We start from the raw sequence: 26,832 nt of genomic DNA on the forward strand, positions 1-26,832 counted from the left end.
ATGGCAGAACCTGCATGTCGCGGCTTGTTTTTTCCCAATTTGAAACATGTGCTTGTTCAACTTACAGTGTCCAGTCAATATTCTGGTCACCGCGCAGGTTTTGTGTCTTTTGAGCTCTAAGAGCTCCTTAGCAAATTTGTTGTTGAACCCTTTGATTAGAGCTTTCGAGTGTTCTTGTCCTTTGACGAATTTCCACCAATCGATTGCTCTTGTTTTTTCTAAGTTGCTGAGCAGAGAATATGCATCCCGTTTTGTGATTCCACAGAACGGTTCTGGGCCGACCAGGGGTGTGTCTGCGCCCTTTCTAGCAAGTTCGTCCGCTTCTTCGTTTCCGTTAATGTCGGAGTGCCCTGGTACCCATCTAAGTATGACTTTGTTGGAGTTGGCCAGTGCATTTAGGTTTGTTTTACAGTTCTGGACTAGTTTCGAGTTTGACTCCAGGGATTCTTGTCCAAGGTATCGATATTTAATACCTTGAATGTACCATAAAGCTGATCTGATGATGGACACAAACAAGGCAACCAATAGTGTTTGGATCTCTTTAAATTATCTCGATGATTTTTAGTTGATTATTAAAATAAAAGTCAGCCACAGCCAAAGTACAGTCAGCGATAAAGGCTTGAATCAAAAAACATTTATTAAAACCGGACAAGTGCGAGTCGGACTCGCCCACCGAGGGTTCCGTACTTTTTAGTATTTGTTGTTATAGCAGCAACAGAAATACATTATCTGTGAAAATTTCAACTGTCTAGCTATCACGGTTCATGAGATACAGCCTGGTGACAGACGGACGGACGGACAGCGAAGTCTTAGTAATAGGGTCCCGTTACTTTGGGTACGGAACCCTTAAAAAAACTTAAAACTAGTATATAATAGTAACCCTAAACCAGAAAAGGGATGACAATAGTTGTTATATCCTACTACATATTAATATTACTGACTAAATCCTACCTCTCTGATCTCGTCTGGGTCTCCCATATCGATATGGCTGGTTTCCAAGGTGCTATCCGGGTCTCCCACAACGCTACTGGGGCTGGGCACCACGACCATAGCGTCAGAGGATGACATCTGTAATAACAATGTGTACTTTTAGTGGTGCTCACAGATTTGATCAAACACATACAAGGGCGTAGCCAGCCTGTGAACTAGGGGGAGGGGGGGAAGTTGATATTTCCGGAGATCTAGGGGGTGGGGGGGGAGGGGGCCGCATATATGACATTAAAACGCAAGAACTAAGAGTAAAACGCATTGCAACAAGTCGGAAAGACTTGCCACACGACATCACCATACTCAAATTGTCCAAACTCTGTGCTAGTTGCTGTCTTAGGTATTATTTAATAAGTTGCCTGCTGAGCTTAAGATAATAAGCGCCACTTTGACATTTGTAAATTTAAAATTCGAATCAGAAATGAGGAGATTCGCAGGAGAACCAAAGTTGTCGACATAGCTCAGAGACTTGCCAGACTCAAGTGGTAGTGGGCGGGTCACATTGCTCGCAGAACCGACGGCCGATGGGGAAGAAAGGTTCTCGAGTGGCGGCCACGTACCAAGACGCAGCGTGGGAAGGGCCCAGACTAGATGGACCGACGATCTGGTTAATGTCGCGGGAAACCGTTGGTTGAGGGCAGCGAATAACCGTTCGTTGTGGAGATCCTTGGGGGAGGCCTTTGTCCAGCAGTGGGCGTCTTTCGGCTGAGATGATGATGATGACATTTAAAAATAAACTGAATGCTTGAAACTATTTATCATAAGACACCCTTTGAGACTGTCTACCCATTGTTTTTGTATATGACAGCTACACATCCTTTCATCAGCATGACTTTTAGAATGCTATTGTGATAGCAATCGCCTCTGTATTAACGCGTACTTTTTGCACATTACATAATGACGCATACATATTAATTTGGAACAGTAAACTTAAACACAAACTACTTATTATGGCGCTGCAGCTGCGGGGCAGTCTCTTCAGCATTCTAAACGCATTGTTGTAGAGGGCGCGCAGGGCGTCATATGCTCGTCGCGCGTATCTAGCTCATAGGCTACTCGTGTAAAAGATCTGATATTAGTTTATAATACTCGTAGTGGTGGGGGTGTGCATTATCTCATCGCAGTCATATTATATGCAGTCATATATTTGACGACCGGTCTGGCCTAGTGGGTAGTGACCCTGCCTAGGAAGCTGATGGTCCCGGGTTCAAATCCTGGTAAGGGCATTTATTCGTGTGATGAGCATGGATATTTGTTCCTGAGTCATGGGTGTTTTCTATGTATTTATAAATATTTATATTATATATATATCGTTGTCTAAGTACCCTCAACACAAGCCTTATTGAGCTTACTGTGGGACTTAGTCAATTTGTGTAATAATGTCCTATAATATTTATTTAAAAAAATATATATATCGTACCTCTCTTATCTCATGTGGGTCTCCCACGGCGGTACCGGGGCTGGGTACCATGACCATGACGTCAGAGTGTGATGGCATCTGTAACAACAATGTGTGCTGTAATTATTCTACTTTTTTTTTTCAACACACCTGCTCGTATAATATTGGGACCGTGCACGATGGCAGTACCACACTGCGGTGGCAACAATAGTCACATTTTGTTTAACAAAACAAAATTTGTTACAACAGCCAAGCGAGAAGTAAATAAAAATCGTAATAAGTTCACCTTTTTCGGTGTAACATCATGTGAAATCGTTTGAGATGTAACTCGACCCTGAAAAAATAACAATAAACGGATGACTGTTTGTGGCAAAATAAAAAGAAAAAAAAAAAATATCTCTTAAATGTATAAAACAGCGTTATATGAATATAAACTGACACAACACACAGCCTAAATCATGTAAAATAGTTCAATCAGCAACGATAATAGATTAGCGGATTAAACAATGCACTAAAATATCTGCCACCGTGAAGATATATCTATAAAAAATCGGCCAAGTGCGAGTCGGACTCGCACAGGAAGGGTTCCGTATCATTATCTAACGGTCACCCATCCAAGTACTGACCGCGCCCGACGTTGTTAAGCAACAAGTTCGGTGATTGGATGAGAACCTCGAGATTGGAAAGAAATATTTATTTTATTCTGTTTTTAGCATCTGATGTTATAGCGGCAACAGAAATACATAATCTGTAGAAATTTCAACTGGCTAACTATCACGGTTCATGAGATACGGACGGACAGACGGACAACGGAGTTTCAGCAATAGGGTCTCGTTTGACCTTTTGGGTATACGGAAACCTAAAAACAGCCTATATATGTCCCACAGCTGGGCACAGGCCTCCTCCCATGCGCGAGAAGCCTTATGGGCTTAGGGAGATATATCTATACCAATCTCTATCTCAATTTTCTGTCTGTATAGGGATTTATACACCGTGAGCTGGTATAACCCGACAGATTTTGAAGGTGTATTCTTGACCGCATTTAGAAACTAAAATGTCATACATAAAGTTTTTTGTAATAATATTAGATGAAAATCATTAGTTTTCGTCCGCCGCGACATCTATTGTCAACTAGCGGTACTGATAAATCCGCTACATGGCGTTACATGTCGTCTAGGAAATAACTCGCGTTTTGGTAAGAAAACTGATGTATGGAGTTACCACACTTTCTTTACTTATATTTCTCTATGCAGATACTTAAACGTATTCATCACAGGTGCTTAACGTATAAATAGTGTTAGAAATGTAAGATAATTTATATCATTATTATATGGAAAACACCGTCTGTCATCAAACTATTTCTATTTTGATACTATTTGTTAATATTTATATTGTCCGGGTTTGTAAACGTGCCCTAACTGACAGCCCAGCTGTCATGGGCGCGGCTGTCAAGAGAGCTTCCCGCGCCAACGTGAGCGTCGGTCGTCGGACTTAATATTATCATGTACTTAATTCACAAATAAATCAATTACTCAAGACCTAGTGCGTTTTATATCTTTCATTTCAGAAGTGAGATCTTAAACATTCATGCTCACAAAGTATTTTAGTTAAATAAGTTGATTCTCGTACGAAATCGTAATGTTGGAAGTAGCATTATTACGCTTATAATGGGCGTGTACCTACTTTGGAAAATGCACTAAGTTTTGGGTCGCGAAGTGATTCAATGTGTTGTTCAAAACCTATTTAACAAACGTGTGAATTGTTATAATCATATATGAATTCGGAGAAGTACAATATTATCACCTACCGGTCATTGACCTGCCGGTAAGCTACTACGTGAACGAGGCGAGGCAAACAAATTCGATCACAACTCATGATGTTGGTCTACAATACAGGAGAGTGGTTTGTTTATGATAGCAAAACAGGTAATAAATACTATGAGATATTTATTATATTTAGGACTGAGAATTAATTTGAATGAAATGTTCACTTAAAATGTGCGAAGCGTAATAGGATTATTTATGAGATTGCGCATGGTTTAGTTTGTGCAGTTGAGAAAGTATATAAATAATCAAAATTGTATAACACGACATGTCAAGTCAGGAAACCAGGCTTGGCAGTTTCAAATTTGATATTCTTATTTGTGCTGTACAATAAATGTACTTGGCATATTGTTGAAATGCTGAATTCAATATCAAATCATGATTATATTGAGTAAAAACAAGTAATGATATATATTGAGTTAATTTTTTAGTTACCATTAAGGTTATATAAGTGTAATATTCCTGAAGTTCCACCGGGGTCATATAAGGTTATTCAGCTTCAGGCCTATCAATTGGAAAGTATTGGTGTGTATTTCAAGTTATATTTAAGGAATTTTCTTAATGGTAAGAAATGCATGATGAACTGCCCTTAAGTTTAAAGCAAAGTGTTTGATACCTACTGTGGCATAGTGATTTTGCTGGTGTACCCACTGAACCCTTCACCCTAGACTAGATTGAATATTGAACAGTAATTTTGTCATGATCCCATTTGAGTTTTAATTAATTCATTATCCGGTATTTCTTAGTGACAAAAGAAGTGATTTTATTATATTGTCATTTATTGAAATGACTGGTATTAAGGGATTAGTGTACCCCCCTGAAAGTACAATATAATTTAGGATGGAATAATCACCTGTGTAACTATACAAGCAAAATGAAAATGGCTGGTTGGTTCCAGAAGAGGAATAAAGACAAAACTGACCACTACCTGTTCAAATGAGTTTTACAAGCAGAAAGTAGGTTGAGATGTAGGTATAAGGGTTTTATTCATGCACTATTGTAATACAGTATATTAAGTATGGTGATTTACTGTTATCAAATAATTATTTTTGTGTTGTGTGTGTGTGTTCTTACATTATGTTCACAGATATCATTGTGATGGACAATTGGCCTATACAAGTAACACAGTCATTGTGCTGGCTGGTGAGTAATTGTGTAAAGTTCACACGGGATGAACTAAGGACAAAATTGACTGCTACACTTGAAAAGTTTAAAAATAAAATGTTTCAAATAGGTTTGACTAATGGAAAATAGTGATGAGAACTGAGAAGTACACCTAAGGGTTTTAGTCCCGTGCAATGGAACTAGGTAAGTGCTCAGTAGTCTGATTGTGACAAGCAATTTACAAACTATGGAGATGTCTATTTAAATAGCTAACAATTTTGTTAGCTATTACTATTATTGCACTAACGCACAAACCAGTATAACCTGACCTCAAGAAGGTTGGTTGCACCAAACCGTCTGTCACTGTTAAGTGTTCGCAAAATTTATTGTATGGCTTCCCATACTCAAATTTTATTGTATGGCTTTCATAGGTCACTTATACTTATATTATATTACTACTGAGTGATGTTAGCCAGTCCATCAACTGTGGCTGGTGCAACTGGTACTTAGACTGGACAGTCAAATGGTTACTTGTTAAGCGATTGGAATGTCAACCAAGTCCCTGTACTGACTGGGTATTTTCGAAGCTTGCTCAGTAATCGTTTAATTTAAGTGACCAAAATTATTATTTTTAATTATTGAAATATGACTATTAACCTTAAAATAATATCGAGTAGCTTGCATTGATACTGAACAATTTAACAATAAAGATAATGAACAGCTAAATTAGAACAAGTTTCATAAAAGCATCAAATTAAGTTGCTGTATATGTGAGTATGTAGTTACATCCTAATGTAGGTACTTTCAGTCCTTAGTTTAATTCTTCAACTTATCTGTCTTCTGTTGTTAAATTACTGTTCTTAACCTCAACAATTGCACTCCAATTAAATATTTAGAAGGTAAGTTAGGAATACATGAATATATACATAAATAAAATATTTATTGTTGCCATTGGAGTTAATGGAACAGTTGGTGCAGAAAATATACTAATACTTCTCATCATTTGAGAATGAGGTACTTCTACAAACTCATTTTAAATTGATGTCCTACCCATCACCAGAAGTTTGGTTTTATTATAAGTTGTAAATGTTAACAAGTAGGCAGTTCGTCTTCACTGAATATGTTGAAATCCTATCGACGACTTAAATACTTACTAGACTAGCCTATGGCCTAGCCTTATGAAGGTGCATAGAAATATATAGTTAGCATTCGCGCATAGTTTTTTTTTGCGCAACGGAACCAGCGTTGTATTTACCTAGAACTATTTCAGTAATTTTACTTTTCATAATAAGTGATAACCGCCTCCTAATGCAGTTAGTTGTTGAAATAATTTTATTCATATTTATAGTTTTTAGTAGCTATTATTTTTGTCAGTGGACAAAGTTCCAGTTTAAAAATTATATCGCAGTAGTGCAATGTTAAATACCAGTATTAAATATCTTTTCAGTATTAATCAAGACTAATTACCTATACATAAATGTTTTAAAATAAAATAAACTTTTAATTCCACAAAACACGTGACCTAGTTTCAGTGGATCTTTATTGACAATAACAATATACATAATGGATATATACAGATGATTACTATAACTAGCTTATATCTAAAATAGGCCCTTGATGCATTGTACCAAGGATGCTGGCGGCATTTCCTCGTTGTATCGCAATACTGATACGTTGTGCGAGGAAGCCGCCAGCTCTTCGGTCACCAGTTACGTCAACCAGACGTTTCGCGATTTCTCCAAAAAACTAGTTTCAGTTGTATATGTATACATAAATGATAGTGTGAATGATTTAGATTCGAATTAGTAAGGAATAACTAGTTTCATTTTTATGTTTTTGGTTATTAACAATATATGATCTGTATCTTCCACATTATAATGATTTAACGATTACGCGTCACATAACTTGGATGGTGAAGATCCAGTCGATGCTGTGTACACAGATTACATCGACCATGATCTGCTATTACATAAACTTTTATCAGTAGGAAAGTATAAGAGGAGACCTCTTTCGATGGTTCTCCTCCTGTGTCGTAAACAGGTCCCAAGCGGTCGTTCTGAACGGATTTTCATTATCGTGGGTGGAAATCCCTTCAGGAGCGCCCCAAGGATCTCTTAGACTATTATTATTATCATATATTTACACGATACTTCCCATTGCTTTAAACACTCAAATATTCTTTTATTTGTTGATGATATGAAAGTCTACTGGATAGTTAATAACACTCTCGACTCTACTTACCTTCAAGATCTCCTTAGACTAGATCGATATTGTGCTAATAATAAACTAGATATAAATGTGTTCAAATGCTTTGCCATCTCTTTTACTCGTAAGCGTAATGTCTTTTATTCTATTTGTTAAAAATGAGGTTATAGCTAAGTGTAGTGAAATAAGGGACTTGGGTGTCGTAATGGATAATAAGTTGATCTTTGATCGGCACGTTGATTCAATAGTCAACAAAGCTTTCAAGGCACTTGGTTTTATCATAAGATCGTGTAAGAACCTTAAAAGACTAAAATCAATTAAAATTGTCTATTGCGCATTTGTAAGGAGCCATCTGGAATACGCCTCTCAGGTTTGGAACACTTGTTATGACACCTATATTTCAAAAGTAGAAAGAATAAAAAAAAAGTATATTTGTTTTCTGAGATATAAATTCAAAAATTCAAAATAAAGTTACAGCATTGTGCCAAACTCCTCCTGCTACCTCTTTAAATCCGGCTGAATATATCTGATGTAATTTATATTATGAAAATCGCTCAGGACCATGTAGACTGTCCTGACCTGCTAGCGAACTTATGGTAATCAGTCCCCTCACGTCTATCCTCTCGCACCAAACGAACGTTCCATATTTCCTTCCTTCATACTAATTATAGGAAAAACTCATTTTTTTTCTGAGCTGCTAAGTCCTTTAATCAGCTTTGCAAATAGCATGATCACATCGATCTGTTCTGTGATACTGTTAACACAATTTCATCTTATTTCTTTCTCTTTTGTTCTTCTCGTTCAATGTTTAAAAACTCAGTCTCACTGTAAAGCAACATAATTGTAAGCATAATAGTTATTATTAATTTTGCTATTTCGCACGTCATATACTTTACGCAGTTTCTACATGTGAAATTGGCTTACTGTTTTTATTTTGAAACTTATTTTGTTACTTTAGCTGTGAGTTTTCAAAAACAAAAAAAAAATAAATAAAATAACAACTAACATTGAAAATGAATACCGCATACAGTCAAGAGCTCATTTAGTTACCATTATACCTAATCTAGTTAAAAAATAAATAAATAGATGCTTGTTATTTATACATAGATCGAAAATTATCGATCGAACAGATATATAAATATGTACTATAACTTAACACCACTTCCAATATGGAAAGTTTACCCAATTGCAAGCTAGATGGCGCTAGCGTCGAGTTAGATCGCGCAAGCGTTAGTCTTTCGCAATTTCATAGCATGTATTAGACATTAGTATGCAAATACCGTTCGCTAGATGCCGGTGGCAACGAGATAGATCACGCCAGCGTTTGTCTTTCATCAAGTCCCAAGTTTGATTTTTGTTTATTTGATAGATTCGATAGGACGCGGTTTATGTTACCCGAAGATTCAGCTACTCTGCGTACTTTCTATCTAGAAATATTCGGAGAATATTTACTAACTGTATCGAAACGAGTGGTTTAGTTCGTGCTGAGGGTGTTTGCTCCTGCATACTCTTTATGAGTCGACAGTTTTACACACCAAAAGGTCTGTAAAAGTAAAAATCCGCCAAGTTTAAAAAAAACAAACTAACTGTCTTACGCTGATTCGAACGCCCCATCGATCCCGCCACTTGCAGTACCTCTTTTTAATATAATTCAATTCATAAATTTATTACAATATTATGTTTATAAGTCGCTGGAAACTTAAACCTGAAACACTGCCGCCGTATTATGGCCGACAGCATTTTTATAACGATTTGTATTTTAAGCTAGTTCTATAGTAGCATTTTAGACGTTTACATGGCTACTGTAATGCTTATTTGAGCACAAATTATATAATAACATTACAGTAGAACTATACTAGGATTATTATGGTCAAAGAAATTGTTAAGGGTACCAAATGCAAAAGGCATGGTCACTTGGAAGCCAATTGCGAGATTTCAAAATAATCTAACTACTTACAGCAATTTTGACTTGAATTTGTGAAAGGATAAGCAAACAACAAAGATCTGATTACAGGCAACTTTTACAGTACGACGATTTGGCAAATGTTCAATCACTCCTAATGTATGTTTGGGTTATATTCCTTCTCTATATTCCAACTGTCACACATGACATACAAATGCATACTTGGTCTCTCGCGGTACAGGCCTAGCTTAGTGCGGGGACCGCTGGAAACTCTGTTATGTAACCATGCTATGCACTCACCCGATGTCACACCAATTCTGTACCGATTCATATACTGTTTTGTGTGCAATAAACTTATTTTTATCTTTATCAATACATCTAGTGCTTAAATCCAAATTGGAGTTTTTGTATTATCATAGTAGACTATAATTACATATAGTGTTTTTATAGTACGTAATGGTTTTAAAGAGGTGGTCGTAAATATATCAATGTTAACTCAGCGGATAAGATGAAACTGTGGATAGGACTAGGCTCTAATTTTGAGCCTAGTCCAAGTTGTTACTCGGAAATTACAGTTATTATCATACTATAATTACCTCATTATATACATGAAATTCATATTCGTGACGCAATGCACACGTGTCTCATTTTAATTGAAGTTCATGTTAATGCAATTCCAACCAAAGTCTAACCCATATATAAATACATATTTGTGTATATGTTAAATAAATAAAGTGTAAAATGTTTAATGCTTTACATGTTGGACCTGAGTGCGTCCGTCTGAGAGCCGCAACGACGTGGTTGGAGTCCGCTGCATCCAGTGTGTGTACGCGGTAGCTACCGATAGATAACTCACCACCACTTCACTGCGCCTAGTGGGGCTGAGGCTGAGGCTGCTACGTCCAGTGTGCGTACGCGGTATCGAAGATCATGTGAAACACTTGCTTGAGGCCGATACCCCCTGCGCGGGTACGCGGTAACAAGTGTGATAGATCGCCTGAGGCCGATAGCTCCCTGTGTGAGAACGCGGTAACAGGGATCACCAAATAAGCTTGCTTGAGGCCGAGAGCTCCCTGTGCGAGAACGCGGTAACAAGCAGCACCATTTAAGCTTGCATGAGACGGATGCTCCCTGTGCGAGTACGCCGTAACAAGCTCACCATACAGCCTGTGTCTGTACGCTTAACGCCCTTACATCCTGTGTGTGTACTGTGGTATATATAATAATAACTGTACGAATGTTTTTACACCCTGTGTGTGTGTACTTTGCTACAACTTATTAAACGCCCTTACATCCTGTGTGTGTATTGTGGTATAATATATAATGTCCGTACAAGTGTTTTTACACCCTGTATGTGTATTCTGGTATATAATGATAACCGTACGAATATTCTTACACCTGTGTACTTTGCTACAACATACCAAACGCTCTTACACTCTGTGTGTGTATCTTGATATATGTATGTGACGACCGGTCTGGCCTAGTAGGTAGTGAACCTATGCCTATGAAGCCGATGGTCCCGGGTTCGAATCCCGGTAAGGGCATTTATTTGTGTGATGAACACAGATATTTGTTTCTGAGTCATGGATGTTCTCTACGTATTGAGGTATTTGTAGATTAAATATACCTATCGTTTTCTGAATACCCACAAGACAAGCCTTCTTGAGCTTACTGTAGGGCTTAGTCTATTTGTGTGAGAATGACCCTATAATATTTATTCATTTATTTAATGATACAAATGGGTTACACCTGTGTGTGTACGTTGCCACAATCTAAAGATTACTGTTACATCCGGGCGGTGGGATTGTAAATTACCATCTGTACTATGTGAAAAAAAAAAACCTTCCAGACACTTACATCCTGTGTCTGTGTGTGTGTGACACATGATGGAACGAGACGCTGTTAATTCTTGTTTCTGAGTCCAGGTACTACACGCTGAGGGCGTTACAGCTTCGATCGCGCCACTAGGCCACTACGCGCACAGCAACCCTTTTGCGGTGAGCGTGCTGCAACCGCTGCAGGGGCTCATCGAGTGCGCCGACTTCTGGCCAAAGGGTGTCGTGTTTCGGAGGTTCCGGGGCAAATTGTCGAATCTGACACAATGCCAGACGATTCAACGTAGTCACGCTATTTTGTTGCCGAAATAGTGTTTAGTTCTCAAGTTCTTAAAATGCATAGTCTGTAAGTTATTTGTAATATGGGCCTTGTTGTCTGATTTAAATTTGTAATAAATAATTCAAATACTGTAAAATCTAATGTGTATAACTAGAGACAAGATGAAAAGTCACTAGATCTACATCTGTTACGTTACCCCACATCAAGTTAGCGACTATCCGGGGGCGTCGTCACTAGTTCGTAAATCAAGAGGCAATATTATCCCAGTAGTGTTGTACTAAAAGTAAAAGAATCTTATAATGTTTATTTTTTTTCTTAGTTATATTTGTTAATATAACTATGTTGATAATAATTGAATGAGGACATCCAATCTCTTAAGGATGGCCGAAAATGTAGTGAGTAAGATTTCTAATTTGCTTCACAAGGCTTGGATATAATATCAAATAATATAAAATAAAATAAGCTTGTCGTTTCAATGTTGAAACATATTACGTATTGTTCGACGCCACATAATTAGAACCCTCTGGGTGACTACCCTACTTAATCATCTGTGTGAGTGATGTTTTTTTTTTTAGTTTGTAAGACAAGTTTTGTATATTTTCTTGCCTACTAGCACGTTATTGTTACGTTTTATTATTGTATCCTTAGAAAATTACCTGATAGCACGTTATTGTCACGTTTTATTATTGTATCCTTAGAAAAGAAATAGTTTATATCTTTATTGCCTCGGGTCAGGCAAAATTCAGGATGGCCGATTGTTAGAAATGTAAGATAATTTATATCATTATTATATGGAAAACACCGTCTGTCATCAAACTATTTCTATTTTGATACTATTTGTTAATATTTATATTGTCCGGGTTTGTAAACGTGCCCTAACTGACAGCCCAGCTGTCATGGGCGCGGCTGTCAAGAGAGCTTCCCGCGCCAACGTGAGCGTCGGTCGTCGGACTTAATATTATCATGTACTTAATTCACAAATAAATCAATTACTCAAGACCTAGTGCGTTTTATATCTTTCAATAGTGAGATCTGTTTGAACTGACTGTACCTTGAAATTTGGAACATATATAGCTTCAAATAGCATGATCATGAAGCTCTATTGAAAAGGATTTATAAAAAATTGGTTGAAAAAGGGGGTTATTACATCACTAATTTTTCAGGTTAAAGACAGAGAAAGGTATATGTTATAATCCTGTGCCTCTCAATCAAAACGTAGCAGAAACTGTCCGGTGAACGGATACATGTAATAACAAGAGATCGGAATTAGGTGAGCTAAAATACCTATACAAGAGGACAAGATTGGTTACAACCAGGTAAAAAATATTTTTTTTCTTAAATACCTAGTCCTTTTGTGAACAATCGGTATTTTAGCTCACCCAATTTCGAACAGTTAATAACCCCTTGAGCGCCAGACCTAACGTATGAGGTGCATCGTGAGCCTTGTCGGAATGCAAAGTTGATATTGGCCTGAAGCCACAGGGTCACTTGACATCTTAAGTGATCAAAGGGTTGCAGACTTCGAAAATTGTGGGCAAAAATCATACATTTACTTACTTACTGCTGTGGTGCAGTGACCGAAGTGGATCTTGGCCTCCAACACGAAAGATCAACATGCTTCTCTGTCCAAAGCCTGTTTCTGTCTAGTCAATGGAAAAAGAATATATTAATAGTTTTAAATACTCACGATTATTGTGGGTATGGCTTGGTCTTTTAAATAAGTACGTGTATTATTGTGGTTTCTAAAAAAAGAATCTGTGGTGAAATGTTTAGAACACAGCCTGTGCTCTTTTCTTGGCAGCCAATCGTTATCTTCATTGCAGAATCGCAAAAAATTTAACCATCTCTCCCCCAACGCGGTTCTTGGATTTGGGATTCTGGAACAATAACTCTTTTAAAACACAAATAAATATTATTGAATATTCTTACACGAAATTAGCAAGCCCCACAGTAAGCTCAAGAACGCTTGTGTTGTGAGTACCACAATATACAGCGTGTATTTTTTTAAATTCCATTAACTTCAGGGTATGTTTAAGGAAACTAACTAGAATAGTTAATTTTCAATAATTTGTTTCGTTTTTTTTTTTTGGTAAACATATTTTAATGTTGCATATAGCATCGTTGTAACACGGGCATCACATTTAATCCAACCAAACAATTAAAAACTGTAACATATGACTGTCATTTTGAACAACGATCGTCCGAGATAGTATGTATGTTTAGTAGCAAATTTATAAACTCGTACTAAACACTAATGAATATATTCACAGGCCCTAAGGCCAGTGTACACACAGTGTAGTTAAATATGTAGAACACATGCATGACTCAGGAACAATATCTGTTCTCGTCACAAAAATAAATGCCCTTACTGAAATTTGACCCAGGACCATCAGTTTCATAGGCAGGGTAACTACCAACTATTTTTTTTTTATAGGCCAGACAGCCTGATCATCAAATGTTTTGATAAATACAAAAATGCGTAACTTTGTCTCCTTCCTTGACAACCAGTCAAGCCTAGTGGGTAGTGACCCTGCCTATGAAGTCGATGATCCTGGGTTTCAATCCCGGTAAAGGCATTTATTTATGTAATGAACACAGATATTTGCTCCTAAGTCTTGGGTGTTTTCTATAAATTTATGTATTAGATTATATATATAGTTGTCTGAGTACCCACAACACAAGCCTTCTTGAGCTTACTGTGGGACTTAGTCGATCTGTATAAGATTGTCCTATAATTATTATAATACTCATTTATTACTTATTCCAAATCTCACAGCCGAAGAGCCAAACAGTTCACTATGGAATCGAAGAGGGAAATCTTGATCCGCCGGGACGTTCGAATACCAGACAGGTTTTAGCTTATATATTCGAAAATACGTGAAATACTTAGTACCTGTGGAAACTATAACCTTCTTTATTCTTCCGATGATGTGATTTGCACCCGCGCAGGGCACAGGACATTGTAAAAATGTTACAGATAATGTGTTTTTATAATGTCTTTGATAACAGCCGGATAGCGACTTGTTTGAAAACAATGCACAGCACCCAGTTCAGGTTAGTTTTTTTTTCTAATAGCATCTGTCCAGCAGGACAAATTTGCCAACTTAGGTTAGGGCTGCAGGAGTTCGGTTGTAAAAGTTGACACAGGGCGTATAAATGCTTGATCGGTTGGCAAATTTTAAAAAGAAACAATAAACAGCACACTCCATACGCTCAGTATATTCAGTAATGTCAGTCATGTCAGTGTCATCTTGTGTCAATTTTTTTTTTTTTTTTTTTTTTAATTTATTACGAGCATTGGCAACTAGGCCATCAGCTCAAGCATGAAATACAAAAGTAACATAAGTACTTTACTTATAACTAATTCACATAAAAATGAGAAACGAATCTAATAGTTACATGAGATATTTACAATATTTACAAACTACCTATAGTATGAGTAACAAATTGATAGATTACAGGATATAATTGTGGATATTTCAAAAGGCCCTGTACTGAATTTGGCAGAACTTGCAAACCAGTATCCAAACACATAGCAACAAACAATAACCTTTGTAAATTAAATGAAGGACAATGGAAAAAAATATGTTCAAGATCACATACATCAAAATTACAATGTGCACAAACAGCAGAATCACTTAGCTCTAATCTAAAAAGATGTGCGGGAAAACGAGCATGACCAATGCGCAATCTACATATAGTTGTAATAAATGCCCTTTCTACATATTTTCTTTGGTATTCAAACCACGACTTGGAGCTGGGTGCCGGGATTATTTCTGCAAGCCATTTCCCTTTGACTTCTTTGGATTTAGACCATGAGTTATTCCAACGTCTAATCATAAGTTCTTTAACAAAAGGTACTAAATCGGATTGAGGTACTTTTAAATCACAAACTTGTATATCTTCTGTAGATTTGGCAAGCTTGTCTACTAGTTCGTTGCCAAAAATTCCTGAATGTCCCGGAACCCAGCAAAATTCAACAGTAATATTTCTATTCAACAAAGAACTTAAACAACTTCTTAACTTATAAATTAAATAATTTACAGATGCACTTACACATTTACATTTAAGCGCTTGTAAAGCGCTCATGGAATCAGATAGAATCAAAAACTTATTTTTAGTTATATAATAATTACGAATATGTTCTAAAGCATAAATTATGCCTAATACTTCAGCCGAAAATACTGAAAAATAACTACTACATTCAAAAACTTTTCCTATGTTCAAAAAAGAGTCAAAAAATGCAAAACTGGTCCTATCTTTAGTTTTAGAGCCGTCAGTATATAACTTAACAAAATCAGTCTTATCATCAAGAAACTCCAAAAAGTCATATTTCGATTCAAATTTGACTAGTTCAACAACCACGTCTCGCATAATATCATTGTAATCATGTTCAAAACAGGGAAGCAAATTAGACCAATACACTATTGTTACAACCTCATTTCATATCACCTATCTTTTACCATAGAGAACATCATCAACGGCGTTCAATATGTCATATCTGTCATTTTAATTTTATTGTCAACATATGAATAAACTATTCTATAAATCTTAATGAATATGTAATTTATATCAGTGGCGACGAGGATTAAAACAAAACTCGTTACAAAATGAACAGCGAACAATTTGACAAGTTTCTTACATTGCAAGCTACACAACAGAAGCAAATTTCAGACATATTACAATTGTTGCTATCGCAACAGCAAAACGCAACTGCCGCGGCTCCTACACCAACAACGACAAACGGCACGGAGTCACCTAGTTTTTCGAATACTAACGGTAACAGAAACAATGTTTACAACGGTTTTAAGAGCGACAAATTCAATCCAGACGATACCGCGGTTGAAAAATTTATTGACTATTTCGAAACAAAATGCAAACTTTGGGGCGAGGATGCACGCAACATACAGAAGGAACTATTTTTCACCTGCCTCTCACCGGAGATCTTTCACGAAATAAAGGTTGCACTTACACCACACTTTGAAGACAGTACATACGCGGATGTACGAAATAAACTAATGGACCTATTTAGAATAAAACGCACAAGATATAGAGCATTAACGGACTTTTGGAACTGCATACGTAAAGAAAATGAATCTATGGAACATTACGCTAACAGGCTGAAAGAAATAAGCAAAGATTGTGGCTATAGCGATGATCTACTAGAGCGACAGTTACGTGACCGATTTGCAACCGGGCTAAACCACGAACAATTACAGATCGATCTTAAACAAAAATGGCCTGATCTACAAGACATTCAAGAAGGTAAGATGAAAGAAGTGACTTTCTCTCAGATTTTTAGCGTTGCTCAATCTCGGGAACGAGCAGAAGGCGATACAGACACACAGGCCAATGTCAATAAGATTAAAAGAAACTCCAAATCTTACCAGAACACATCACCGCGCAAATTACGGACCCATCAATGTTTGAGATGCGGTGAGCCCGAAAGACACCCATTAAACCAATGTACTGCCAAAACACATACATGCAAACAGTGCAACACACCAGGCCATTTCGAGGACTGCTGCATCAAATCAGGTAAAGCATGCTTACCTAATCGAAACTATAAACAAACAACATTTACCAAAAGAAACAAGCTGCACAAACTTAAGCATGACAGGAGTAGCAGCCACTCGTCTCAATCTTCCTACTCAGACGTCAGCGGAGATGAAACGGACATCGTCTGTCAAATAAGTAAAACGAACAGCAAGGACAGCAAAAAAATTGATGTTTTCATTAACGACATTCCTTGCACGATGGACTGGGATCCCGGTTCTCTCTATTCGATCATTAGTACGCAATTCTGGGTGCGTATCGGAACTCCTTCCCTCATAAAGGCTCCCAGCTTGCGCGCATATGGAAATACAAGACTCAAACCAAAGGGTCTAACAAACGTTAGCGTACGCATTCAAAATGAGGAAAGACTACTTCCTGTTGTTGTCATGAAGTCAGCAGACCCTATGTTGTTCGGCCTTCAATGGAGCGAAATGTTCCAGATGGATTTTCCAAAACCAGTCTACTCGATCAAGAAAACTCGACAGGAAGCCATTACACTAAAACAAATTCTGGACAAGCATACAACACTCTTCGACGGAAAACTTGGAAAAGTAAAAGATTATCAAGTAAACATACACATCAAGCCCGATGCACAACCGAAACACATCACAGCCAGATCAATTAAATTCTCAATGAAGAAAAACATAGAAGTTGAACTGGATCGTTTGGTTGAAGAAGGAATTATAACCAAAGTAGACCCAAATATGACTCCGATCCAGTGGGCAACACCGACAGTTAACGTGGTGAAAACCAATGGCCAGATCAGAATCTGTGGTGATTTCCGCAGCACACTCAACCCTGTTCTGATAACACACGCACACCCTGTTCCTTTGTTTGATCAACTACGCCAGAGTCTAGCGGAGGGTGAAAAATTTTCAAAAATTGACCTAAAAGATGCGTACCTACAATTTGAAATTGAGCCCGAATCTAAACAGTTCTTGACAATATCGACACACAAAGGATACTACACCTACAACCGAATGCCATTTGGCATTTCCACGGCCCCATCAATATTCCAACATTATCTTGACAAGCTTCTGGAGGGATTGCCAAATGTAGCAGTCTACTTTGATGACATTGCAGTTACAGGAAAAAACGACAAAGACCACCTTGAAACACTACGTACCGTATTTGAAAGACTGGAACAAGCTGGATTAAAAGTCAATTTAAAGAAATGTACCTTTTTACAACCAGAAGTAGAATATCTTGGGCACACAATTGACAAAAATGGAGTACGCCCTACAAAATCAAAGATAGAAGCTATCAGCAAATCTTCCCCACCAACTAATGCCAAGGAGCTACGATCATTCCTTGGATTAGTCAACTTTTATGAGCGATTTATACCACACTTACACAGTGTATGCGCCGATCTTCACACACTAACAGGGAACAGAATGAAATGGCAATGGACCAACAAGGAAGCTGAGGCTTTTAAACGTGCTAAATTAATGATTGTTCATTCTAAATCACTTGTAGCTTTCAATGATAAGTGCCCACTTTACCTAGCCTGTGATGCTTCAGAGAAGGGCGTGGGCGCAGTGCTTTTTCACATGAGGAATAATATTGAACAACCAATTGCTTTCGCATCACGAAAACTCCGACCAGCAGAGTCAAAATATTCTGTCATAGACCGCGAAGCTCTCGCAATATTTTTTGGGATTAGAAAATTTGACCAATATCTTCGTGGCACTAAATTTACATTAGTCACGGATCATAAGCCCCTGATACACATTTTGGGATCTCAACGAAACTTACCCAAACTCGCCAACAATCGCCTAGTACGATGGGCTTTAATAATTGGTAGTTATGATTACGACATTAAGTATACAAAAGGTTGCAACAATCTCATCGCAGACTATTTATCCAGGATGCCCAATCCAGAGGAATTACCTTCCAAGTCTGAACTCAAGGTCCACAAAATTGTAGCGCGACTGCAAACTGATAGCATTGGCGATCTTGCATTATCTGAAACCGTTATACGAGATGAAACGCGAAAAGATACTACGCTTAAACGAATAACTAACCTTATAAAAACTGGTTGGCGTGAGCATCAATACTCAAACGATGTAAAACCATACGCCCGGAAGCGCGATGAGTTGTCACTAGAAAACAAAATAATCATGTGGCAAGGCCGTATTATTGTTCCTGACACTCTGAGGAAACCGACCCTAAAATATCTGCATCTTGGGCACCCAGGCATTTCAGCAATGAGAGCACTGGCACGTTTTTACGTTTGGTGGCCAACTATAGAGGAAGATATAGACACACATGTAAAGACTTGCCACAAATGCCAGGAAAATAGGCCTAATACTTCAGATCTACCAATCTTCTCATGGTCCATGCCAGACCAAGCCTGGGAAAGGATTCACGTCGACTTTGCCGGACCATTCGAAGGTTCATATTGGTTGGTTTTGTCAGATGCTTTTTCCAAATGGATTGAAATCAAGCCGATGACCAAAATAACGACAACCAAACTATGTGATGAACTGGATACAATTTTCACTACCTTTGGTCTACCCCAATTTTTAGTGTCTGACAATGGCCCCCAATTCATTTCTAAAGAATTCCAGAATTACTGTGAAAAAAACGGAATTAAACATATCAAATCGTCACCTTATCATCCGCGGACGAATGGATTAGCCGAAAGGCTTGTGAGGACTTTCAAGACCAGAATGTCGTCAAGCACAAAATGCCTCAAGAAACGTTTAGAACATTTCCTTTTCGCTTATCGCATCACACCCCATAGCACAACTGGCAAAGCGCCGGGCCAGCTAATGTTTGGAAGACAACTAAATTGTCTCCTTGACAATGCCAGACCAAGTGCTAAACGTTCATTACAGTATAGACAAATACAAGCGAATGTTAACTCCGCTGACCAGACTCCAAACTATAGACCGGGTGATGCTGTGTATGTGCGAAGCAGGGAACAACCGCGATGGGAGCCTGCCACGGTCTCTCGACGCACACATCGATATTCTTATGTTATTAACACTCCAGTTGGGGTGGAGAGGAGGTATCACGCAGATCACATACGACCCCGTCTCCCTGACCTAGAAGAAAGCCCAGCTGAGAGAACTCCTATGGTACCAGTTACATCGTCAACACCAGTATTGCAAGCCAATGGATCGACAGTGCCATGCCCAGGGTCAGAAGCTGGAGCGAAATCTCTTGGAGAAGTTGCCCCAGTTTGCTCTCCTCAGAATGAGGCCAGTACGGCCACAGCCGCTACACCTATGGCACCGCGTCGAAGCCGGCGTACCATTAAACCACCTCGTCGACTAATTGATGAGATGGACGTTTAAATCTTTAGGGCGAACGAATGTTACAACCTCATTTCATATCACCTATCTTTTACCATAGAGAACATCATCAACGGCGTTCAATATGTCATATCTGTCATTTTAATTTTATTGTCAACATATGAATAAACTATTCTATAAATCTTAATGAATATGTAATTTATATCAACTATATCTTGAAATTCAAAGTTTAAATAAGTTATAACATCACTTATGGAAGAAGAATTAGGAAACGGTATTAAATTATAATTTGGAATATTGATATTATTTAAGTATCTATAAATTACTTCGTTACCACGACTAACTAATTTAAGAACATACTTGTCAGTGATGTAACATCTGCGTACAAATAAAGGAACAATGCCAGCCTCTATTTCCAGAGAATTAATTGGAGATGACATCATAGCCCCCGTAATAATTCGTAGGGCCCTATTTTGGATAATATCTAGTTTCCTTAAAAGATGGGTATTCGCATCAGCAAAAAACATACAACCATAGTCAAAATGACTTCTAATTGTCGCGATATATATTGTTTTAAGGACCTTAGGGTCTGCACCCCATTTTACTCCAGTTAACGACTTCAATATGTTTACACCCATTTCAGCTCTTTTAGAAATTGAATCAATATGAGTTTTCCAAGAAAGATCATAATCAAGAAATAGGCCAACGTATTTGACAAAAGACTGAGCAGGAATAACGTTAGAATTGTATAAAACTTGAGGATAATGTAATCCATTTTGAGAAAAGAGAATTACAGAACTTTTGGAAACATTAACCTCAAGTTTTAGCGAATTTGTTAATATGCTATGAATATTACGCAGACAACTGTTCATAATAGATTCACCATTTTTTATGTCATTACAATTTACATATAAAACCAAATCATCAGCGTAAAATAAGTGCTTAACAGAAGACGGAATTTGTTTCATGAAACAAACCAAACTTAGAATGAATATAAGAGGAGATAATACAGAACCTTGAGGAGTACCCTTTGTAGAAACTTTAGAACCTATTAATGTAGATCTATTAACTTTTAGACTTACAGATCGATTGTTTAGAAAATTGAATAACCAGCGTAAAATATGACCAGGAAACCCTAATAAAGATAAACTTTTAATAAGGTATGCGTGATCTATGTTATCAAACGCCCCTTTGATGTCTAAAAAAAACCGCCAAAGTATATTGATTAGAACGAAAATTGTTCTTAATATCCCCAATTAAACAACTTAAGTTATCTATCGTGCTTTTACCTTTCCGAAAACCATATTGAGTACTTGGAATGACTTTGCTATTTTCTGTAAACCACTCAAGTCTATTTTTTAAAATGGTTTCAAAAACTTTCGCAAAGCAAGACGTTAAGGAAATTGGCCTATATGACTCAACACAATTATGTTAAGGTGCAACCTTTATGGTGATTGCGTAGCAAAATACCTAGCCTATAATATTCAAATTTAGAACTGGTGTCAGTTGTCAAAAGAAAAGACGTGTTTACAAACATGAAAATATAATTTAATAATTATATAATAAAATCGACAAAAGTTATTTCGAGTTGTGTGTTATCAATCCACCGTGCAATTCCTCTACTTTAAAAAATTAGAATCCTTATAAGGTTTTAGTATCGGGACGACATGTTGCATTTTCCACGTTGGGGGAATACAATTACTTTGCCACAAATCATTAAATATTTTACAGAGTATTGTCTTGGCATGAAGAGGTAAGTTTTTAATTACTTTGTAAGAAATTAAGTCAGGACCAGGTGAAGTTTCTTTTTATTTTCTAATGCGGCTAAAAATTCACTAATAGAAAATGGGTTGACCATCCATTGAGCCTCCGGGCAGCCACGATTTTCAAAGTAATCATTAAGGTCACTATTTGATATTTGATTATTGTCGGAAACAATTCTGTCTAAAAACAATGTCACATTATCAGGATTTTGAAAAAAATTTGAAGATGAAGAAACGGTATTCAGTTTTGCATGTTTAAATCTACTTATATGGTCCCAAATAATTTTACTCGATGTCATACGATTAAAGGAGGAACAAAGATTCAACCAACTCACGCGTTTAATTTCAAATAATGTTCTTTTCTTTAGAGCATCTAGTTTTTTGTATATAATGTAATTCTCCATAGAAGGATATTGTTTGTAAGATCGTAAGGCAATTTTAGCTTGTAAAACTACACGGTCACATTCATCATTCCACCACGGGGTAGCTTTTAAGGATTTATTTGTGTGATGGTAACACTTTTTAGGAAATGTCATTAATATGTCATGTAAAATACTCAAATACTTCTTATAGTTTTCTAGAGGGTTAATACGTTTGCAAGTGCACAACTGGTGTAACATTATCAACAGAATTTTAAATGGTAAAATTGAGGAAAAATATATTTTAAAAATGCATACTTTGCATGTTAGCGCTTATAAAAAATACAAAGCGCACCGTTTGAGACAAAAAGCTACTAAAGATTAAAAATAAATATAATTAAAAACATTCTCTAGTTTTTTTTGTTATCCTTTTTGAAAGTACATATTTCCTGAAGGAGGGTCCTGTCATTCATCGTATTTTTTATCGTAGTCACAACACTAAAGAATATCGATATCGATAATTTTCATTCTTGAAATCCCTAGTCTTTACTGTCAAATATGTGCCACAGATTATAAAAGTTTACAGCGCCACAACTATAGTAAAGGGAACTAACACAAGGCCACTGTCCCATCTGTAGCTAGCTACATATTATTGTAAGCATCACAATAGTTAATATCCTGTATGTGGCCTTATACTGATAATAACGTGTAGTATGCACCGGGCTTTATACTTTTTGGTTGTTGTGTTTATGGTCATTTTAGTTTTATATAGAGAACTGTCAGATTTTGGCGGAATGCCGTCGACCGATATTATGTACGATGTGATCTTAGTTAATACGGTGTATCGATGTAATAAAAGAAATATTAACTGGATGCAGTGGTTTGTATGATAAACCCCATTTACTGAGCTTTAAATCAATGGACTTCTACATCTCAGAAAGCGGGATTATGAATTCAAATGCCCACATAGATATTGGATGCACTTAATTTATTTTCACTTGTATAGAGGTGCATAAAAATGTAAGTTGCTTGGTCTTTTAAATGTTTGTTTCATAGTCGAAACAGTTGAGTTGATAGTATATAAATGATACAAGATTTCATTAGCTTGTTTGTTTTGCTCGCTAAAGAGAACGATTGACAGTTCGTTTCGTTTGCATAAATCAAAAGTTTTGTTTTAAATTTTCAATGTACTGTACATAGTTACATACATTTGCTATGGTATTGACCTATTTATTAACCCGTGTTCTTGTCATTGTTTGTTTTCGGTTTTGTGAGATGAGACGGAATACAATGAGAGTAGCTCTCGAAAATACAAGCGCAAGCAATCAACCATCAACTTTCTGGTGAGACAAGAGCCATACTTAAGAGCCTGTGACATGGTTATGAAGGAAGGCAACGCGGTAAGGATGGCATTGTGCAGTGCAAGTGCTCAGTGAATCTAGTTATTAACACTGAGTTGTATAATGACATTCTGTAAGTTGAATGTTGACTATTACTATTTTTGGATGGACTAATGGCAATGAAAGTTTTTTTTTAATTATGCATGAGTTTAAAATACTTATATATGTTAAGAGATAACAAAAAAAAGGTATTGGATTGGTATCCTAGAGGTTTTTGCTATGATGGAATGATGGTATAACTAAGATGAGAGGAAGAACTTAATCTGTCAGCGGGCTAGAATTGTAGGACAGTGGCCCATGATAGTTTTAAAGAAAAAGAGCTAAAGGAGGCCTTTAGCAAGCAGCACACTCATTAAAATATACTTCTATCTACTTTGGTCTCAATAGAATCTTAATAAAAATCATTTAAATCATTTTGGATAAAATACACAAATGAATTCGTTTATGATTTGATAACAAACAAATTATTTATTTATAAAAGTTATTTAGGTTTTAGGTACTCATATGGGAAAATTCAAAAGAAAAAAGTTAATTGAAGATATTGAATGATATAGGTATAAGCATTTACTTGCCTATCATTGCTAAGTATATTGAAAATTATTTATCTGGAAATTTAAAGAGAGGCAAATAGAAACAAAACTGAATGAATGGAATCACACACACTATATGATTTTTAAATATGAAATGATACTGATAGTTTCATGTCTTTTTCATAATATTGTTTTAAATGTAGCATCACAATAATCTAATTTTGTATATGAGAAATATTTACATAGGTACTTATACAATTTAAAGATGAAAATAAATGTGCTGAATTTTTGGAAATTTTAGATATCATTTGATGTATGGAAATTTTGCATATTGGACTATAGGGATATTATTCCAGACTTGACATCTTCACTGCGGTAGGTGGTTGAAAGACCTCATACAAAGTATGGTTAATTACGAGTTACACTTAATGCTGCAGTGAAGGTATTAACCCTCACACCTCACATACAAACCAAGGAAGTTAAATTAATATCATTAATGATATTAAGTACCATTTTATATTGTAAAACAGATTTGCACCAATTTACTGCTGTCATGTTCCTCTACGGTGCCAAAATATAAATTACAATTTCAAAGCATCATTATTATCATTCAGGGAATATGATGTTGATGTCTCGGGCCCGTTTTGGATTTTGACATTTCACATCATGCAAGTCTTTTTATTTAGAATTCTTGTAGCTCTATTAATACTATATATAATACTTAATACCTTTACATAGTTGAGAAGCAGTATTTATCTATGTTTGTGTGTTTTTTTATGCATTTTAGTAAGTGCAAATAGCATAGTGCAAATTCTGCCTATAAAAGCATTAGTTTAACAGGATTGAGTGAACAGATTACTTTTCTGTGCTGTCAACACACATGGTCATATTGTTGAAAATATTAGTGTTGTCAAAGATTTCAAAAGTAAAGATATGCCCATTCATATAACCGAACATTCTCATTTGGTGTGCCTAGTTTGATTGCTACAATGCACATTGATGGTTGATGAGTTTGCATCAGTCGCATAGTTACTTTGGAGTGCACGCTTGGCTCGCATTCACTGACACCGCTGTGCTGGCACCATACTGGGTGCCCGTAAGTCCCATCTTTATGAAGAAATTTATAAGTCAATGAATGTTGTATTATTTTTCTTAAATTTACTAGGTATGAAAATTTAAATAATGCAGCTGTACAATCCAATAACAAATCACGAATGAAATCATGAATTGTTGCTATGAAATACAATTTATTAGTGACTTATAGTTTCATTTGCTTTAAGGGTGAATCTGAAATAATTATTGTATGACAGGTTCAGGTTAATAAACTTAACAGTTAGTGGTATTCAATCATTAAATTTCAGGTTACTAAAAAGTAGGTAAAGGTGTAAGTAATGGACACAACCAGAAAGTGTCTTACAAAGGTAAAAGCAGTTTACTTAGTTATATAAAAACATTGTAAAGTTTGAGAAAATCAATTTATATAAAATTAATATGCTAACAAAATCAGTGTTCCTTTGAAAAGACAAGACTTACAGGATTGTCATTGAAAATTGACTTAAAATGTAAAATTGATGAATACAACAGGTAACACCAATTATTTACTAAGACATTTTAGTATGGTTTTGTGAAGAACTGTGTGATTGACCTAAACAAAGGATATACACACCAGAGTGAGTTATATGAATGAAGTTAAAAGTAGATAACATTTTAATTTAATGAAGCCTTATAAAGTAATTCATACATTTTTGTATCATAAAAATTTAGCTTGATTAAGACACACATGATTTTGTGACAGAAGGTACAGTGATGACAAGAAATAAGTGGGTGATATTAAAAATATTTAGGCAAAACAACCGTGTTTAATAAACACAAAATTAGTGATTGCATTTTCGCCATGAAGTCTGTTGTCATCACTAGTATAGGCAATAACCGGATGTAACAACGAACAAAAAAAAACACGTTTTAAATGTAATTATTTTCGGTGTTGATGAATTGATTGAATATTTATGTCATTTTATTTAATTAATGTTGTGACATCTGATTACGATTTCAGCACCTATGAGTAAATCAGGTACCTAAGGAAAATCTTAGGCAACAGAGTTCCGATAACGATGATGATGTATATGACTGAACATGTCGTCTACAGTGACGGTGTCAGCGACGGTGTTTGCCTCGATGTCTATAACGGTCAATAACTGACCAAATCGATGATGATAACGGAGCTGGGTGATTTCGATGACAATGTCGGCGATAATGCTTGACTGAACGATGATGATCGATTTTGATGACAATATAGAATATAGATGATGATTAGGTATATTATAGTAACGATTGATGATGTTGAAGATGATAATGACTGAATGATGATGATCGACTTTGATGACGATATAGAATATAGATGATGATTAGGTATATTATAGTAACGACT

The 26,832-nt window shown here is 36.4% G+C and overlaps 2 protein-coding genes across 2 annotated transcripts; one reads left to right on the plus strand and one right to left on the minus strand.

Moving 5' to 3' along the window:
• Positions 1–14,807: 14,807 nt before the first annotated feature.
• LOC133531555 (uncharacterized) lies at positions 14,808–15,958 on the minus strand. Its single transcript, XM_061869849.1, has one exon. The coding sequence runs from the start codon at positions 15,908–15,910 to the stop codon at positions 14,954–14,956; it is 957 nt and encodes a 318-aa protein (XP_061725833.1). The 5' UTR covers positions 15,911–15,958; the 3' UTR covers positions 14,808–14,953.
• A 7-nt stretch (positions 15,959–15,965) lies between these two features.
• On the plus strand, positions 15,966–20,558 carry LOC133531546 (uncharacterized protein K02A2.6-like). Its single transcript, XM_061869817.1, has one exon. It carries the CDS (start codon positions 16,147–16,149, stop codon positions 20,392–20,394), a length of 4,248 nt encoding a protein of 1,415 aa, XP_061725801.1. The 5' UTR covers positions 15,966–16,146; the 3' UTR covers positions 20,395–20,558.
• Positions 20,559–26,832: the final 6,274 nt, after the last annotated feature.

Source organism: Cydia pomonella, chromosome 25, assembly GCF_033807575.1.
Source record: "Cydia pomonella isolate Wapato2018A chromosome 25, ilCydPomo1, whole genome shotgun sequence".
NCBI classification, from domain to species: Eukaryota; Metazoa; Arthropoda; class Insecta; order Lepidoptera; family Tortricidae; genus Cydia; species Cydia pomonella.

Coding starts and splice junctions, on each gene's coding strand:
- LOC133531546 (XM_061869817.1), top strand. CDS start 16,147: ATGAACAGCGAACAATTTGACAAGTTTCTTACATTGCAAGCTACACAA.
- LOC133531555 (XM_061869849.1), bottom strand. CDS start 15,910: ATGCGAGACGTGGTTGTTGAACTAGTCAAATTTGAATCGAAATATGAC.